At 44.0% G+C, this 19,268-nt stretch overlaps 1 protein-coding gene across 2 annotated transcripts in view; it reads right to left on the bottom strand.

Annotated features, from left to right (window-relative positions):
• The window catches only part of ANO2 (anoctamin 2), a 1,564,866-nt gene that overhangs the window by 184,740 nt on the left and 1,360,858 nt on the right, over nt 1-19,268 (bottom strand). For both annotated transcript variants that reach the window (XM_069228438.1, XM_069228439.1), the window contains one exon: nt 10,573-10,673. In XM_069228438.1, the coding sequence (XP_069084539.1) occupies nt 10,573-10,673 (101 nt within the window). The remainder of the gene's footprint in view (nt 1-10,572; nt 10,674-19,268) is intronic.

The following is a 19,268-nucleotide window of genomic DNA, read 5'->3' on the forward strand; positions in this document are numbered from 1 at the left end:
TTTCCAATGGTGCCATCGATGTGGGTGGAGATTCCTGGTGGAGTGGGCAGAACTTGAGAAGTCTTTCATTTATGGACCCGCCAACATGTAAATAGGGCGGGCGGACTGCCAAGGTGGCCGATGGGATTTCCAAAGAAAATCCCACAGCAGGACCGTTACCGCCAAAATCTAAATGAGGCCCTAAGTCAGAAGGTAAGACTTATTACTGGGACAAGCATAGTTTCTATATAGGACCTGTTCTCCATTGCAATCTGCCTTAAACCTTACTCTTGTCTGGGTCTAGTGCGACCAGATGACCCCTGTTGGCTCTTTGCACCTTTCGTCACTCTTTCTATCTAAACAAAATAATTAAAAAATCATCTCTCCAGTTTCCCTTATTGAATCATTGCTCTTTTGGTGCCATTTTGTTCATAAACATATTCCCTGGTTTTATCAATTGTAGTCAGTTTTAAATTGTTGTGTTTTCAACTGTCAACTGTTTTTGTACTTGCTTTACAGATTTTCTTAAGTTAAGCCTATCTGCTCTGTGTGTTAGGTACCAGGACTTGTGCTCAGGTTTAAATTATTGAAACCTTTACAAGAATAGTGACATTATTCCTTGTGGTAGTTTACCATCCACCCAGGCTAATAATTCACTTTCGCACAGTCTTCATTTACCACAGAAAGTTGAGTAGAACATAAGGAGTATGTGTAATTAACATTTTTCTTAGAGTATTTAGAAGGCACAGATCATCTCCTAACAACAACAGTTAGCTGTACATGATAAAAAGGGAGCAGAAAGGCTAATGCTATGACGGGACCAAAATAGCAATGCCGTGATAGAGCTCTATGAGCCGACCCTCCTGGGGCAAGGCATAGGCTTTCTTCAAGAGGCAGCACCAAAGTAGAAATGAGGGGTGGCTCATGGTAATGCTCGGGCCCCTGTTGGGAAGCTTTGGGGCACCCATCAATCCAGACAAGTGCTGAGGAGTCCACAGTGCATTCTGCCAACCCTTAAAATGGTGGGCGGCCTGCTTGTCTGTGTGACTAGGTGGCCTGAGTGGATTTAGAACCAGTGCACTGGGAAAATACCTGACAAGCAAGGTGGGAAGCCTGGTGCATGAGGGCTAGCGGTGACAACTGCATAAGGGGGACTTACCTGCACCTAATGTAGCACCCGGGCAAAAACTGGAAGTTGGTGACCTTATGTTGGTGATGCCCTGCAGGCAAAACAATAGGGTGGAGGTTTCCTCTGTCCCCCACACCAGCTGGCTCCATACACCATCTGAGCCAGGGGAGATATTGTGAACATTGGAAGGCACCCATAGGAGAAGTGAGAGATGGGGGCCTTGATCCTGAGAGTGGATCCATAGAAAAGGAGCCAGAAGAGGCAGCAATAGGGAGTCCCCGCGGGACTCCACAGGCCACATACCACCTGGGACTATACTGGGGCTCACATCTTGTTGCTCCCTCCCATTGCGGACCTTTAAATACCCAGTGGTGTGGCAGTGTCCACATTTCGTTGAGGTTGTGAAAGAGACTGCAGACTGGCCAATGCTGCCCAGAAAACAGACACATAAGAAAGTCATAGAATTTGTTGGACTTACCAAGACTAGGCCAGGTGTAGGCCCTAGCCTTGATCAAGACAGCCAACCTGACAGTGTGCAGAAGGATATGGCACTCACAAAAGCTGACTAGTTGAAGGGTCTACAGGTGTTCAAAAATAGCAACACTGAGAGCTGATATCAATTCTGTAGGAACTGTGCTGCTGCAGAAAGCAGCATTGAATCACTGAAAGAAAAATCCTCCACCCTTATGGATAAAAACATTACTCTCCTTGTGGAACATGATACCTTACAGAAAAGGTAGAACTCCTAAAAAATGTATTGAGAAGGGATGATCCCTGCAAAAAAGGCCTCAGCGAGGGAGCGAAAGGTATAGATCGTCGGACTTTTGTTGAAGCTCTCTTCTCCAAGATCATGGGAATTACAGTACGTCACATTAAACTGGATAGAGTACATCCGGTAGGATAACGCTTTACAGAGGGCCTGAACAAACCGAGCGATGCCCTGGCTATTTTCCACAATTACCAATGCACAGAGAAAGTACAAGATGTGGCAATCTGTGGCCTTGACCAAATCACACATGAAGGTCACGCCTGCTCCCTCAACCAGGATATATCCCAGCACTCTGCTTCAATGTCAGCAGTTGCAACCAGTCACGGATCATATGTGACAAAACAAAATCAGATATTGCTGGCTTTTCCCCTTCATGGTCACCATTGTGATGAAAAAGAAAACATTTAAATTCTCTCACCTTGACACAGGGGCTCAGACACTGGGGATTGACTTAGAGACCTCCAAACTCCCAGCGAGCATGACGGGGAAGCTAGCACCAGATGATCTGAACTGGCCATCTATGGTGTGGGGGACACTGTGCTCTAAAATGAGTCAGAGGATCTAAATGGCATGAATGTTCAGTACTCCTTGGAGCACACCTCACTAGAGCCACAGAGTAGCACCCCCAGAATTGAACAGACTAACACAGCCCTTAAGTAAGTGGCATAGCCACCACTTTTAAGTTGACTAATGAATGTAATACAATGGACATGATTAGACCTCGCCCAGTGGGCACTGGTTGATTTGTCATACCTTGATAAGACGCACTTGACTGGTGTATCATTTCCCCTCCAAGCAAGAGCATGGTCCTCCACTACACATGCAGCAGCCTTCACTGGATCGTGAGACACTTCCAAAGTTTGTTTACAGTTATTTTCGCTCACTGCATGGGAATGGACATTAAAGGAACTCAAGGGAAACAGGCATGCTTTACAATGAACAGGGAGGTGGTAGGCCCATGCTATACTCACATGCTTATGTCCTCCTCTTCAACAAGCTGCAAATCAGGGCCACTAGCCACTCCCATAGCATTGACAGCACATTATATTTAAATTACTCTCCCTAAATGTGAAGGTATTATACAACCCCCACAAATGTGCCAGGATATGGCACTTCCTGAAGAGCTTACCACATGACATTATCGCTTTCCAGGAAACCCACCTAAAACCCTCTGGCAAACTGAGTTCTGGCACAAGCAATACCAGATAGGAGTATATTCCCCAAGCAACTCCAAATACAATGGAGTAGGTCTCTTTTTACAATGAAACCTTCCGCTTGTAAAGACAAATCATAAGAGGGAAAAGGAAGGCAGGTTCTTATTTATCAAAGGCACATTAGAGACTTAAATTTAAACTCTAGCAATAATGTACACGCACAGCTCTCGCCAGGACAACTTCATGAAAAGAAACTAATTTTTCTAGCCGGATTTGCAGAAGGACTTCAATGCAGTTTGGGATCCTAAAAAGATAGAACATGTTCCACCTCCCATCCCTCCAGAACATCCTCAAAACAGCTAAATGCTAAATTGGGGGAATCAAGACTACGTGACATGTGGAGACATTCCCATGAACAAGACATGAACTGCACTTTTTTCCTCACACGTTCATCGGGTACTCCTGAATTTACTACTTCTTCATCAGTTCTGGCCTTCTGATGCTCATCTACGAGGCCACTATAAACACAAAAGCAGTCTCAGGCCACGCTCGATAACCTTAACACTAGATTGGCCCACTATGAGTAGACAAAGGGGTAGGTGGACATTCCACTCATCCCTGCTGTGCCATCCAGTTCTCAGGGAGAAACTGAGATCACATATAACAAACTACTATCAAGACAATGAAATGTCAATGCCAACTCTCCGGGACACATTTAAAGCTATCCTGCAGGGGCAATGAACTAGTAAGGATCCCCACTTTAAAAACATTGAGGAGTCAATATAGGGGCCAGTTATAAAAGGAACTGAAAGAGGAAGAAATAGAATGCTGACTCATCAAAACTTAAGAAACATAGGGCCATATGTACAAACACATTTTCCCATAGACACAGAATGGGTAAAACCCTTTGCTACATCTGGCCCATAAACTCTTTAAGAGTTCAAATCTATACTCTAGATACAAATAAAGCAGATCCCTCCCTGTTGAGACTTAATCAAGCCCACTATGCACATGGGACCAGGGCAGGACTTCCTTTGGCTCTCATGCTCTAAAATAAACCAGGAGAAAAGGTTTGCAAAAGGCTTGACTCTAGATGATGGTACTAGGGTCACAAAGGAAGACAACACAAATAGGGCCTCCTTTGGACCTCGGCGGTCTTTTCGCAAGACTGCCGATGTACCGCCGTGCTGAAGACCGCCAGTGCAGGCGGTATTCCGCAAAGCGTATTATGACTGCTGGCAGCCCTCCACGCTTTTCCGGACGGAGAGCCACCAGCACCCATACTGGCGGTCGCGGTGAAGTGGAGGCTGCTCCGCCTCCACCGCCACGTCATCAGTACACCGCTCGCCGAATCATATCCCATGATACGGCGTGGCGGTGTTCTGGTGATGGGGAGCTGGCGGCGGAGCAGCCCCCATGGATCCCGTTCCCTCCCAGAGGATCAGCGGACCTGGTAAGGTGATCGTCCGTTAGGGGAGGTGGGTGGGGGGGGTTGTGTGCTGTGTGTGTGCATGGGGGTGTGCGTGTGAGTGTGTAGAGGGAGTGTGTGAGTGTGTGTATGCATGCGGGGGTGTGTTGTGTGTATGGAAAATGTGTGCGTGTATGTCTCTGTGTATGTCTGTCTGTATGAGTGCGTGTATGTGTGCGTGTATGTGTAGTTGTTGTGTGAGTGTGCGTGAGGGGGGTGTGTGTGTCAATGTTGGGGGGTGTGAGGAGGGGGGGTCCTACCACCATTGGTGGTGGTAGTGGGGTCATGGGTTTGGGGGAAGGACTCTGGGGAGGGGGGTGGTGGAGACCCCTATCAGTGCCAGGGAACTACCAGGCCTTATACACCCAGACTTTTCAAGGTTATTAAAAAAAAGACAGACATTTGACAACATTCAAAAAAGGCACAGTACAAAAAAGCAGTACCAACAATAGTCACTGCCTTACATGTGAAAACTGACTTTGACAGGGTGGACTGGAAATTTGTATCTATATTTCTAGATATGGTGGGTATAGCCCCTAAATTATATCCTATGGTACTGATGGGCTACTATAGTCCTACCTTTGACATTTTGCTCCACAGAAGAATTCACCCCTGCTACAGATATAGCAGGGGACCAGGTTGGGGTGCCCATTATCTCCTCTCCTTTTCACCCTAAGCAATAATCCTTTTGCCACCTACCTCAGAGGCAATTCGGGGATCAAGGATCTACATTTGGGGAGGATAGAACTCAAGGAGATGTAGTTTGCAGATGATGTACTACTCATACTTACTGAGCCCTAGAACTCCCTGTTACACTTGCAATGCCAACTGGAAAACCTTAAAGGAGTTGTGGACTTTAAGGCCGGTGTGAAATTCCCAATCTTAACCTTTTGCTAGCTGCAGTCCCTGAGGTGAGGGAACACACACACACTTTGAATGGCTATCCTAATATATTACATATCTGGGAGTTAAAACACACCTACCATATCAGACGTGTATGCTAGCAACATGATCCCATTTCGGGGATATATTCATAGAGACCTCAAAAGGTGGAGAACTTATTCTCATGGCTTGGGTGCATTAATGCATTCTTAAAAGGAATATGCTACCCAGCCCCCTATATTTATTTCAAGCACTTCCACTACCCATTCCAAAGACCTCTCTTACGGCCTTGAAATACATCTGGGGCAATGGGAGGTTGAGGGTGGCTTATAAAGTACCATGCCATCAAAAAGACAAAAGAAGGGTTAACCCTACAAAATGTACTTACATATTATTCTGTGTACCAACTTCAAGTGTTGGCAGAGCAGAGTGCGAGGGAGTTGGAAAAACTCTGGCTACATATGGGCGAATCATAGCAGGCCCATATATGTGGGATCTTGTATGACGATCTAAACTAGGAAGATACCCCAATGTCTACTTAAGCACCCCAACAAACACCACCTTAAGAGTCTGTGATGGTAAATTTTTTAGGAGTTCGACCTTACAGCCCTGGACAGCCTCATGGTGAGTTACCTCTTCAAACAGGGTGCCGTAAATTTCTTTAAGGACTGTGAGCGGGACTTCAATCTAGGAGAAAAAGGGATTGCCCTGTGCTCAGATAAGGCATTGGGTGGTACACTCAACTATTAAAGAGGCAGTCTCTAGGGACTTGTTATCCATGGTTCCTTAGAGTAGCTGCGGGCACCAGGTGGGGTCATCTCTACCATAAACCAAATGTTCCTTGATGAGACATTATTGCTGTTGAAAATTGAATTACTGTTCCAGGGAGGTGAAACCCTACTCAAGCAAGAGCTACAATTTGTCAGGGTGAAACATATGCAAACCCCAAATCAACCTGTGCTTAACCCTCTGGTAGCTTGCCACAAAATCAATCAGGCTTAACTGCAGCAATGTGCAAAGTATTTCTGCAGCGCTTCGAACAGTAATAAAGTGAAAGCATAACACAAGAAAAATCGCACACCAATTTTGAAAAATAGAGTAAAACTTAATAAATTATTTGAGACCTAAATAACAAAAATCCTATCAGTACAACTGAAGATATGCAACTTTAAAGAATTAAGAAAAAATAGTAGCTAGAAACACAAAGCACCAACTGTCGATATCTGGTTGTGCTGGATTGTGACAAAGTCACATGCTCAGGATGACCACAATAGAGCACGGGCCATAGGGAGGGAACAAGTTAGGCCTACTGAACAAGAGTATCTTAAATCTTTGTTGTGGAGAGTTGCAAGATCCTACGCTGATGATTAGATGTGCAACTGCAATACTGAGGAGCTGCAAGGCTGCAATGTGTGGTCCTGCATCATCGTCGAGGATGCCATCAGTGAGAGACTCAAGATCCTGCACTAAAGATGTGTCACATGCTGGCTGGTGCGGAAAAAGTTGTGGGGTTGCATTGCCCAGTACTGCATTATCGTCGAGGATGCGGTCGACGAAGAGCTTGTGATGCGAAGGCCTGCATCGAGGATGCTTCTCACAGATGTGGTTCGGAAGCACAGCTTCAAGGAGATGAGTCACGCTGCATTGATTCTGTCCACAGGACCACACCTGGGTTGGCAGAGCACCTTCAGGTCCACTTCCAAGGGTCCAGTACTGGGGTGGCACCACTTGGGGGACAACATTCACAGCAGACTGATTCCAGGTTCTGGGTTCAAGATAGTTGGAGCCTGTCTTGTCAATGGCCCTTAGGGTCACTCTGGTAGTCCTGGTCCAAGATGCAGGTCCAGTCCATCACTCAAGCAGGAGCAGATAGCTGGGTAATAGAGTAGCAGTTCTTCTTGCAGAGCAGAACAGCAGTCCTTCTGGGTCTTCAGGAGGTCCAGAGGTGTACTGAAGAGTTGGCTCTGGGGGTCCAATATTCACATCTGGTTCCCATGCTGAAATAGGAGAAGGTTCTAGAGATTTCCACTCCAGACGTGCTTGGAATTTCCTGTCTTCCAGTGCGCGATTGTCTGGGGTCACAACAGACTAGTATCAAACCCTTTGTGAGTATGCTCAGGCACAGCCTTTGTGATGTGCAAGTGAGGTAAGTGATAACTCCTCCCCCTCATCAAGTCAGAAATGGCCCATCCTGCCAACATCTATGCTCCTTTGTCTTAATGCCTGGGATCAATATAAGAAGACCAACTTCCAGCTACACTGAGTCACATGACCCTGTACACAGGCCTCAGGTACCAAGTGGTTAGAACAAGAAAATTCAAACTACATAAAAGTGGCATTTTCAGAATTAATATCCAACTATACCATTAAAGAGGGCTTTAAATGACAATTATTTTTTTTAATCTATTTTTATTGTTTTACATAAACAACAACAACAACAGATGCAGGGTCATGCAAAGAGATGAGGGAGAGGGGACAGGGAAAGTCTTGTTTTCAGCTGAGATCAACAAACAGTGCCCACATTACAATGAGACTCACATGCATATTATACAGTAGTCCATTAACAGAAACTGATTTTGTATTTAACACTGAATCTCACACAGTTACAGTAAGAAAGGGTAAGATGATAGCAGGCTCTTTCCGGGGTGGCGGGGTGGGTAATTAGTCTACTCTGTAATGTGTGGAGCAGTAGGGGCATTGGTGCAACAGGCAGGGCTGGCATGAATCAATATACGGGACTCATTCCCCTTGAGAAAGCCATGTCACAATTAGGCCAATGTGGTAAGTGAGTAATCCGCCATACTACACTTGTATGGGTTGGTCCAGATAAGGATCAGGTACGATAGTGAGCCACCCCTTCAAGGGGGACGAGTGTTGTTCTTGGCTTCTATATTAATCACAACTATGTCCCATGTCTCACAGCCCCCCTGGGCCAGGCCCCTGTCCCTCAGGGAGAACAGCAAGCTTTCTTCTGCCCATGCCCATTGTTGCAGGACTTGGAGGCACTTAGTGGTGTCCGATGTTGTTGGCTTCCATTACAGTGTTATGAGCCGCTTAAACAGTAGAAATGCCAGGTCTTTAAACCTATGGAGGTGTTTGTCCCCTTTGGCTTTGGGTCAGTGTCCTGCTAAGTCTGCTTTTGTCACGGTTATCTCTTGCCAGGTACGCAGCGGGGGGGGTAATCCCATACCATGCGGTTAAAACCCCGCCTCCCACAGGATGGGCAGACATGGGGTCGTTAAGGGGGACATGCGCTTAATATGTTGGGGGAATAAGTATGCTTGATGCAAATAATTAAATTGGGTGAATCGGAATCTAGGATTTTGCAAGATCTCCTTTACCCTTTGAATGTCTTTCATCCATGACTTCTGGAGCAAGGTTAAATGACAATTCTTAAGACACCAAACTCAAAATTCCCTTCTTCTCCCAAATGGATGTGATCACTTATTTAATGTAATAAGTTAACCCAATTTTATCCTACGGAAGAGGTAGGCCTCACAGTAGTAAAAATCAAGTTTATGAGTTTTTCACTACCAGGGTATTTGAAATGTATAAGTACATGTTCAACTTTTTAAAGTGTAGACCTGCTTATATCCTGTTTCTGGTGTCTACGAGAGACTTACTGTATCAATGTAAAGAAGATGAAGCATTAGTTGGAACTGTCTAGGGACAGCAAAACAGATATTGCTGCAGTCTGGAAAAAGAAAGAACCTCCAGATGTCAATCAATGGCACACACATCTCGATGTTAATGGCAATGGAGAAGTTATACTAGGACCTTGCCAAGGACATTGATGACTGCAGCGCTATTTAATTCTCATTGGGACCCCAATTAGAGCTCTGCCACCACAGCTGAAAGCATTGAACGTGTTCTGATTTCTGCTCCCTTAAGGTGAGATAACCATTAGCCCAAGAAGGGATGTTATATAAGGGATATATTTTCTGTTGACTGGAAGCCACAGTGCAGGAAAACAATTCTGAATCCTACCTGCTGCGAAGATACATGAACTCCAGTGATATTTCATTAATATGTAGTTTATTTTCTTAGTATCTCCTCATTAGAACAAACGTGACTTCTCTCCCTGCCAGCCCAAAGTAACTAAAATTGACTTTAAGAGTGCCACTGTTTATTAGTGTTCCCTATAGACTGCTTCGGGAGGAGGAGGGGAGGGATGGGTGTGGAGGTGGGTCGACAAAAGAACTTGATGATTGGTTGTAACCACATCAATGTTTATTCAGGTGAAATGTGATTTTCATTCTTGTGTTACTCAAAAGAGTAATCTCCCCCCTTTTTGATTACTTAGGCCTGCGGACCCCGAGATAAAGACCGCTGCATTACAAGTTGTGGGCTTTGGCCAAAGCCAAACTGCCACAATGCCGCCTGTCCCACCGGTGCTCTCGCACCAACTAGGCCGGCGGTGAGCTCCTCTGGGCTGGCGTCAGGCCACAGGCCGCAGCCCGCACCTGGTGACAGGAATCCCTATTCCTATCGCTGGCACACACCTCCCACCATTCACACACCTCAATGCACCCCCGACCCGTCCACACACTTGCAAACACCCCCCACCCAACCGCACACATCCATACAAACACTCCTGCCCGCTCCCACACTGACATACACACACACACACCCATTTGCACTCACACATACGCACCCCCCTCCGCAATCATTCACACCACCACCCCCTCTGCATTCATGCACACCCCCACCCCTTCCATGCATGCATACATTCACACACTGCCCCCATACGCACACTTGCACACCCCCTCATCCGCACACTTGCACACTCCCCTCATCTGCACACTTGCACAAAGACACCCCCACTCACTCACAGACTTGCACACATGCACTCCCACTCACATGCATCCCAATACACACACCTAATCGCTCACACCCTGACACCCACCCCTCCCCTCTGCAGTGACATTTAATCTACCTACATGGTACTCTATTTTCTGTAACCTTTCATACTGTTAAATATTATAACCTTTGACAAATTATCAAATGATCAGACTGAATGACTCGATACGTGTTTGGAACTAGATGACCGATTTTTATTTTCAGTGTAATCATTAACACCTGCTAGCTTTGTGAATGTGATATATATATTTTGTTTTTTAAAAGAGAAAGAACCAGTTATCACATGGTGCATCAAATATGCCTTCATAAAAACAAATATTTAAATACTTACGGTATTCCAATTTCAAACAGATTATTTTGTATTAGTTGCTTCCCCAACATAATGATACTGAGCTGAATACATAACTCCATCAGGCATCCTCCTGGTGCACACTACAAGCAGAGAAAACATTATAGTATTGCAGTTAGTTTTTATTCATTTTTAAAGAAAAAGATACCATGGGATTTCGGTTTTCAGTAAATACTCTATTTAACTACATAACCCTGTCCTTTTGAATATTACCCAAGTACCAGTATGAATCTGTAATTTTTCAAGCAGTACCCCTGTGCATGGTATGTGGCATCCTGTGGCTCTGACCAGCGTTCTGCTCTAGAAGTGATGGGCAGAGCCGCATATAAGTGCCCCCATGAGTGCTGATATCGGATGCCTTCTAGGCTGTCCCTATCTTCAGTAGAAAAGTCTAACAGCAGACTAGTCATGGCCACTGTGCAGACCTCTAGACTAGGTACCTTTTTAAATAGAAAAGTGTCCAAGAGAAAAGAACAGGTAGGCAAAATTGTTGGTGAGGAATATGATGTTAGAGTATCCACCTGAAAACGTTCTGATAGATACTTGTGACTGCAGATTCCTCACTTTTTGTTTAGATACCAAAGCAATACCAGTGGCGTAAAGAAACTTGAAGGGGCCCCCCTGCAAAGTACCTGGAGGGGGCCCCCATACCCTCTAGATCCAATCAGGGGCCTGCCACCCATGCACAGTGTACTGTGCTGAGGGGGTCCCCTTGAGCTTGGGGGCCCCCCTGCACCACGGGGGCTGCAGGATCTACTGAAAAGTACCTCGCATATGGTAGGCCTGAGAACTGCCTCAAGCCAAAAAGTAGTGCCAGACCAAATCAGGTATGACTTAGGCATGTTGATCGTGATCCCCAACAATGTTAAGAGTATTGTTGTAGTCTGGAGGTGGGTGACAACTGTCTGGGGTAAGCTCACCTTCAGCGGCCAGCTGTCAAATTAGGGCAATACTGGCACCCAGAGCCTCTGAATATGTGCAGCAATCACCAGCATCACTTTTGTAAACTGGTGAGGCATAATAGGAGCAATAAAAATTATCTGTCAGGCAAAGTATGTGAGGGAGATAGAAAAGTCTTCAAGCTGGGACTACACTGCTGCTGTGGGCAAAGAAAGGAAATATAAAAGGTATATAGGTATTCCTGGATCACCTTTGACTCCTTGGTTTGAGCAGCAAGGTAAATTCACTCATGAGATTAATGATTAATGATCCAGAAAGCCAACAACAAAGTTAAAGTAATAAAGAAGGTAAAGTTCCAAAAATGGTACAATTAAAAGAAAAATATAATAAGCAAAATACCATAAAAATAAGTGGATCTGTTGTTGGTTCAGTTGATGTTACTCATTGAAAATCATTCAGATAGGTAACCCTAGAATTAAGTCACCCATTTATATTCAGTGTGAAAGAGGGGACATTTTCAGAAAATTACAAATTACATTTTAGGAGTGTGCAAAATTTGTGTAATTTGCTTTCATGTAATTGTGCAAAATGTTGGCAATATTATGCCTAATTGCATGAAATGCAAATCTGTCATTGTGTGTTATGTATTAGTGTGAAATGCGTTCTTGTGTTCTTTTGTGATTCAAGGACAAACTTCGTGCTAAAAAGGTGCAAAAAAAACAAAAGTATCACAAACAACAGCAGCTCTTGTTCTATTTTTACCACAAATGTCACATAATTATGCAAAGTTGTGCAATGGCATCATTCTGGTAATTTTGCACACCATGCCTATTTTGAGATTTCCAAAATTAGCCAAGATATGCTAGAGTAATTTAAAGTTTGCAAAGCCGGTTATATTTGTGTAAGTTGAAACAGGAAATGAAGCCCAAGAGAGGCAAAACAGCATGATCATGTGGTCAAATAGATGTTAGGACTTAGATGTCTAAGGACTTTACCTTTGAGCATCAAACACATACCATAAAGAGACTTTGCTCAAGAATTTGTGGAGATGAGCGTCCTATGAGATTGGCAAGGCACTACTAAAATTGTATTTCTTTGCTGAATTAATGCTGCTCGGTCCTATTGGTCTTAATACGATGAAAGTGCAAGATTTTCATTCAAAAGCAAATGTCATCCCAAATAACATGGAGTTTTCTGCAAACACCTTATTACAAAATAGACTTGATCAAATCTATGATTAATGGTCTAGCACACTGGAGGGTGACTCTAGTGTTGTCCTAATACGTATGACAAGGTTCAAAGTCCTTCCACTACTCAACTGCATCTTCTTTCCCTGGACAGTTGGCTTCTTCTCTTTGATGGTCAATTATCTTCAGGCACTACAAGACTCAAGGCAGAAGCTGCAGGTTGCAGGCTCCCAAAATAGAGCAGAGTCCAGCATCCTCAGGTGTCTGTCCTGCACACTATCTTTCCCAGTCCTGAGGCAATTATTTTCAGATAGCAATTTGAGTATCATTTTTGGCAGCTCAAATGGTATTCCTCCATCAGGTAGGATTAAAGCCATTCCTTCTTTAAAAAAAAGTGTAGGTCCTCCTTACCTCTTGTCCTTTATAGGTATAAACTAATGAGCAATTAATCTAGCATGTATACATTAAGAAGGCAGCACTAGAATAATATCAAAATACCCTCTGACATATAGGGGGTCATTCTAACATTGGCGGGCGGCGGAGGCCGCCCGCCAATGTTCCCCCGTCAAAATACCGCTCCGCGGTCACAAGACCGCTGAGGGTATTTTGAGATTTGCCCTGGGCTGGCGGGCGGCCGCCAAAAGGCCGCCCGCCAGCCCAGGGCAAATCTACCTTCCCACGATCATATGCTCCAAAATTTAAAAGACCTATTTTTCACTAGTTTGTCCAGGGCCAGTGGATCATCACCCTCGTTAGTAATCCAAACAAAGGCAATGCTCATTCTAGTAAGGAATAACAGGAAAGGGCCTCCTACTTGGACAGAATTCAAAAGTCCTGACATAATCTAGATAATAAAATAAATAATTCAGGGACATACATTTTTTTGTTGGTAATCCAACTGTGAGACAAAAAACACCCCTGAAGATGAACAACCGATGAAAATCTGAAATCTCATGACATTTGGGAAGTTCTCACTAGAGGTGTATTGACTAGTGGCACTTGTGGCCAATTCAGATGGCTGTAGGAAAATATAGAACAATAGCAGCTCTAAAAAGCATTAGTAAATATTGCAGCAGGTCAGACACCAGCATGTGGAGACTCTGCAGATTGCTCTTTTGAGTAACACAAGAATGAAAATCGCAGATCCCCTCTAGTATGTCACATTTCATCATCTAACTAACCCAGTTAAAAACATGACACAATTGGTGTAGTCCTAAGCACTTCAGCAATCTTACTACAAACTGGATATTAATATCTGGACCATTCAGAGTCCATCAAATGACCCAACACACTCTGAACAGAACAACATTTTAAATGAGCAAATTGTTATGGACGCCTGGTCAGACCAGTGCAGAGGTCAAACACAGACAGTAAAAAAGTGAGAAGAAAATTGAGAAAATAGCAGATGAGATTTTTGTGATACCCTCTTCCCATTTTTTTATATGGTTAGTGAAACAGTATAACAGCGCTTATTAGGAACAAAATAAAAACAGATTCCCATGTATTCCTTTTACTATAACCCTTTTCGCTATTCTTAAAGGCATTGGTGTCCCAGTAATCAAATGACTCTCAATCCTTAAAGAGACTTCATGCTATTTCAGATCTATTAGGTTGTACAGAAGACAATGAGAACATCTAATTAACAAGCTAGTAGAGGGAAACAGAGTAAGCATATTTCTTTATCAATTTGCTTTCTTTTGTATGTGTATATTGTATATAAGCCCTGCATCTCTACAACTCTGGTACCTTCATAATTTTTAGGAATGTGCAAAAACACCTCCCTCAGTAATGTTAGAGACACTATGAAATGATGTTCAAAGATCACTGTTCCTGTATTTTAGGATATTATCTTTATGAGTGCTCTGTCAAAGGTCAGCATTTAGTTTAAGATTGGAATTCTCACATGACATTGTGAGAGCGCTTTTATGAATCAGAAAATAATGCTTCATTTAAATATCAGTTAGCTAGGCTGACTAGCCCTCAAACAGCTGCAATGACATCTGTACCAGTTTTCAGAAAGAAATGTGTACTTTTATTTTATGTGACAGAGCCTTCCACATGTTCATATATGTTGGATCTGGCCCTCTCTGCAGGGTCACCCCCCAAATCTTTGCCTTTTTCCCTCCACATTTTACTGAATTTGTTTTTGTTGGCCTGAGGACTGTGCACTTTACCACTGCTAACCAGTGTTAAAGTGTTTGTGCTCACTCTCCTAAATATGGTTTGATTGGCATATACCAAATTGGCATATTTAGTTTACTTATAAATCACTTTCACATTGAAATACCATATACCCAGTGTCCGGAAATTAAATGCTTCCAATGAGCCTGAAGCCCTTATTGTGCCACCAACTTAAGTAAACCTCCAAAACATGTCCGAGGCCTGCCATTGCAGCCTGAATTCAGTGTCCCAGTGCCATGTTGGCTTGGCACTAAAACCTGTTGCCAAGCCTTAAACTCCCATTTTCTTACATCAAAGCCACCCCTAAGGTACGCCCTATGTAGCCTGTAGGGCAGGGTGCTGTGTAATTAAAAGGTTGGACATCTACTTTTATTTTTTACATGTCCTCGTAGTGAAAAATGTCTAAATTTGTTTTTCACTACTGTGAGGCCTTCTCCTCCTGCAGGGTACCATTGAGGATTTCTTGTTACATTTAATAAGATGTAATTCCAAATTGACAGGAGGTAGATATCTCATGTATGCTGTCTATGGAACTGTAAGGATAAACCCTTTTTAATGGTTATCCTGGGTTTTTCATTATAATTTTGAAACTGCCATTTATAGAAAGTTGGCATTTTCATGTCCTTAGCCCATAGTGCCTGCAGCCTTTCTTGGGTCATATGACTGGTTGTAGCTGACCAACTTTGTGAACTCCTCCCAGACTGTCACACAATGGAGGGATGAGATATGCCTCAATGGGCCATCACCTGGCAGGATGGGGGGCAGAGCTGAGCACAGCCCCACTTACACCTGAACAGAATGGTTCCTTTCTCCACACAAAAGGCCTATAGATCCTGTATTGTCACTGCAGCCAGCTGAGGGGGAGGGGTGGTCAGGAAATTCAAAGCACTTCAGGGAAACATTGCCAGAAACTTCCCCCACCTCCCAGAAGAAGAACACCAGAGTATATTTTTATAGTATCTTAAGGCCCACTCTTCAGTTTACTACTGAACCTGTAGAAAAAGTCTCAGCGGACTGCCTGCTGCTGTGACCTGCTGCACACTCTGCTTGACTTCTGCTGTACCTGGAAGGCCTGCAATGATCCCTGGAGTTTGCCTTGAACCCTTAGAGGCCAGCCCTGCTGTTGAGCCTTGCATTTACACCTGCACCCAGGGATACCAGATAATACTCCAAGGGCTGGTTTGCTGTCCTCCTGTTCAGAGTCACAGAGACTCCCACCATCTTGAACCCACACCTGGGCCCACTCAGTGAGTCCTGAACCCCCAAAAGGTGTCCCACCAGTCTTGGACCTTTGGCTGTGGTGCTAAAGGTGTCCAGATAGGCAGTTTCCAAACTGAGGATAAAATGTGGTCAAAAAGTGCTCTGAGGAGGAGACTGGGACCATCATTCTTGCCTGTCCGCCCAAGATGCATCCCGATCAGACTGACTTTGCGGCCTCTCCTGCTATGTTCTTCTCTTCAGGAGATAATCCATTTCAGTGCTCCTTTGCCAAAGGAGTAGCCAAACTTGTGGAACTGTTTTCGTCTGCACCCCTCTACCTCGTCTTATCAGAGTTTTTTGATTTACGTTGCAGTGACTAAGTCCAAACAGAGAAACCTTCAGGACAGCTTTGATCCATGGCCATCCGAGGACAACACACCCTCCTCAGACACCCCGGTACCCTTACCCAGCTGAACTTTACTGTCCCAGACATTTTGTTCAGAAAGCTTCTAAGTCTAAATGTAAGCCCTAATAGAGCCCAATTTACTTCTTTTATCACAACTAAATGTCTCTGGTTGACACTTTGATCTTTTAGGCAACAGATTTCACTTAAAACTTTAAAAATTCATAACTCTGGTTCTATTGATTGCATTTTCATTGCTTTGGAGTTAATTTATTAAAATGTCCTCTATTTTTCTAAATTGGTTTGTGATTTTTCTTCTGTTGTGTTTTCACTTTATTAGCATTTGTGTGCTGCATACATACTTTACACACTGCCTCTAAGTTAAGCCTGATTACTTTTTGAGCCAAGCTACCCAGGGTTAGGCACATGTTAATTTAGTGACTTTTTGAGGTTCATCTTGCAAGAGATTATGGTTGTGTTTGACTAGAATTCAACAACCAGTTTTTCTCACAATAAGTTCTGTGTGTTTCTCCATTTCTGGAAATCAGCAAATTAGAAGCTTATATTGTGGTCTTTGTAAAAATAATAATGTATTAATTTGTAGTCTGCTGAGGAAACCATGCCCAGGATGTTCCTGTATGTCACAATTTTCAAGGTCTCTCCTAGGCTTCAAAGAAAGAATCTTTCATCAGCTAAACATGTTATTGTTTTGTTAAATTACATGCCTGCACTGTTGTAAGAAACTGGGTTACTGGTTGACTGGGGCACCCACAATTCTTGTCAGGATAAGGCACAAGCAAGCCCCAAATTAGCCTGTGCTCACTCTCTGGTAGCTTGGCACAGAACAGTGAGGCTTAACATGAAGCTAATGTGTAAAGTATTTGCGTAACAGTTCAAACAGTAAAACAGTAAAAACACCACACAAAAAGAATCCCACACCAGTTTAGGAAAATTGTACTTAATTTAGTTAATAAAACAAGACCAGAAAGTCAAAAAGCCAACAGACTGAACTTGAGTTATGAATTTCGAAAAAATAAACTGTAATCAAGCACTTTGGAGAAAGAAGTGGGAACCCAGGACAAAGTCAAAAGTTCAGCCCGACTACGCTGGAGTGCAAGCTGGCTACAGGGACCTAAGTTGGGCACGTTGAGCCAAAGTATGTTAAATCCGAATTGCAGAGAAATGTGTTGGTTCTGTACCATGCAATAGAGGCATTCATCAGTTCCATGATACAGTGAGGCTGCGGTGCAAGTTCCCGACGCGTCGAGGATGTGTTGGACAGTCAAGGCGATGCAGTGGTTCTGATGAACGCAAAAGCTGTGATGCAGAGTTTTGGTGTTATCGTGGAGGCTGCATGCGACGGGGATGATATGACCTTGCACCGAGACAACCATCAAAATGTCAGTTCTGAAGCTGATGTGCTGATTTCGAGATCCAAGGTACAGTGGAGATTGCACCAGTTCCAACCCAAGCAGTAGAAGTGATTCATTGATTTTATGCACGCACCAGTGGTGATGCCTTGACTTTGCACCCACAAGAGAGGATACACCGGTTGCTCTGGAGCAAGCATCTTATCCACCCTTCCACTGAGGTGGCACCACGTGGAAGAACAGACTCACAGATCGCAGAGTCTAGGTGCAAGAGCAGGGTGAATGGAAGTCAGCTACAGCTCTGAGACTTCACATAAGGAGGCCAGCCAAATAGCCCTTGGATTTACTTTGGGTTCTGCATTGGAGAGATTCAGGTCCAGTCTTTCTCACTCCCAGGCAAGAGGGCAGCATACACAGGTCACCACAGCAAAGCAGGTGTCCAGCAAACAGCAGTCAAGCAGAGTGGCAGGCCTTAAGCAGCACATAAGTCCTTCTTCCTGGCAGAGTATCCACAGATATGGAAGTGTACTGAATTGATTTTGTCAGAGGTACAGTACTTATACCCAGTTGGGCATTTGAAGTGGGAGAGACTTCAAAGACAAACCTTTGAGGTGAACAAAACCCCTACCCTGGCTCCAGACTCACTATAGGGGGTGCAGCCCTTTGTGTGTGGGCTAGACATAGCTTTCTCAGGTGGAAGTGAGTCTATGTTCAGCTCTCCTGCCCAGGAAGGCCATCAGGTCACACCTAGGCTCCCACTGTGTGTGGCTGTCTAGAAGGAATAAACAAAGACCAGCTGTCACCCTCCTCCCCCAAGATGTGATAAGTGACAGGCAGTTGGCACCAAATGGCTTAAATTAGGAAAATGCCATCTTTTTAAAAGTGACATTATCAGAACTGCAATTTAAAATCCGACTTCACCATACATTAGGACACACAAACTTGGGGGGGTAAGGGGGGGGTTATCACTTCTCATTTAGATTTTACGCTTATAAGGTGTAATAAGGTATCAAATGCTATCAAATTGGAGAGATATGCATTGCCGCAGTAAAAAATGAATCTAATAGTTTTTCAGTCTTGAGATTTGTAAAACTTTAAAGTATATGCCCAACTTTTCAGATACTCTGCATAATGCCCCTGGGGCTGTTTAAGTGCCTACCCTAGGGGTGACATATGTATTAAAAAGAAGCATTTCGGACCTGGAAGAAAGGTGTCTTTGGCAGGTTGGCATAGCAGATAAAAAACCACAAACACAGGCTCTGCATTGGCAGGCCTAGGGTTTAAAGGGCTTCTTAGGTCCGTGGCACAATCAGTGCTGGAGGCCACTAGTAGCATTTAATTTAAAGTAAATTAAATATGCCAATTGAGGATAACCCAATATTACCACACGTTAGTACTGGTTAGCAGTGGTACAGTGTGCAGAATACTAAAGCCAGA

This window comes from Pleurodeles waltl, chromosome 4_1 (genome assembly GCF_031143425.1).
Source record: "Pleurodeles waltl isolate 20211129_DDA chromosome 4_1, aPleWal1.hap1.20221129, whole genome shotgun sequence".
Classification (NCBI taxonomy): Eukaryota; Metazoa; Chordata; class Amphibia; order Caudata; family Salamandridae; genus Pleurodeles; species Pleurodeles waltl.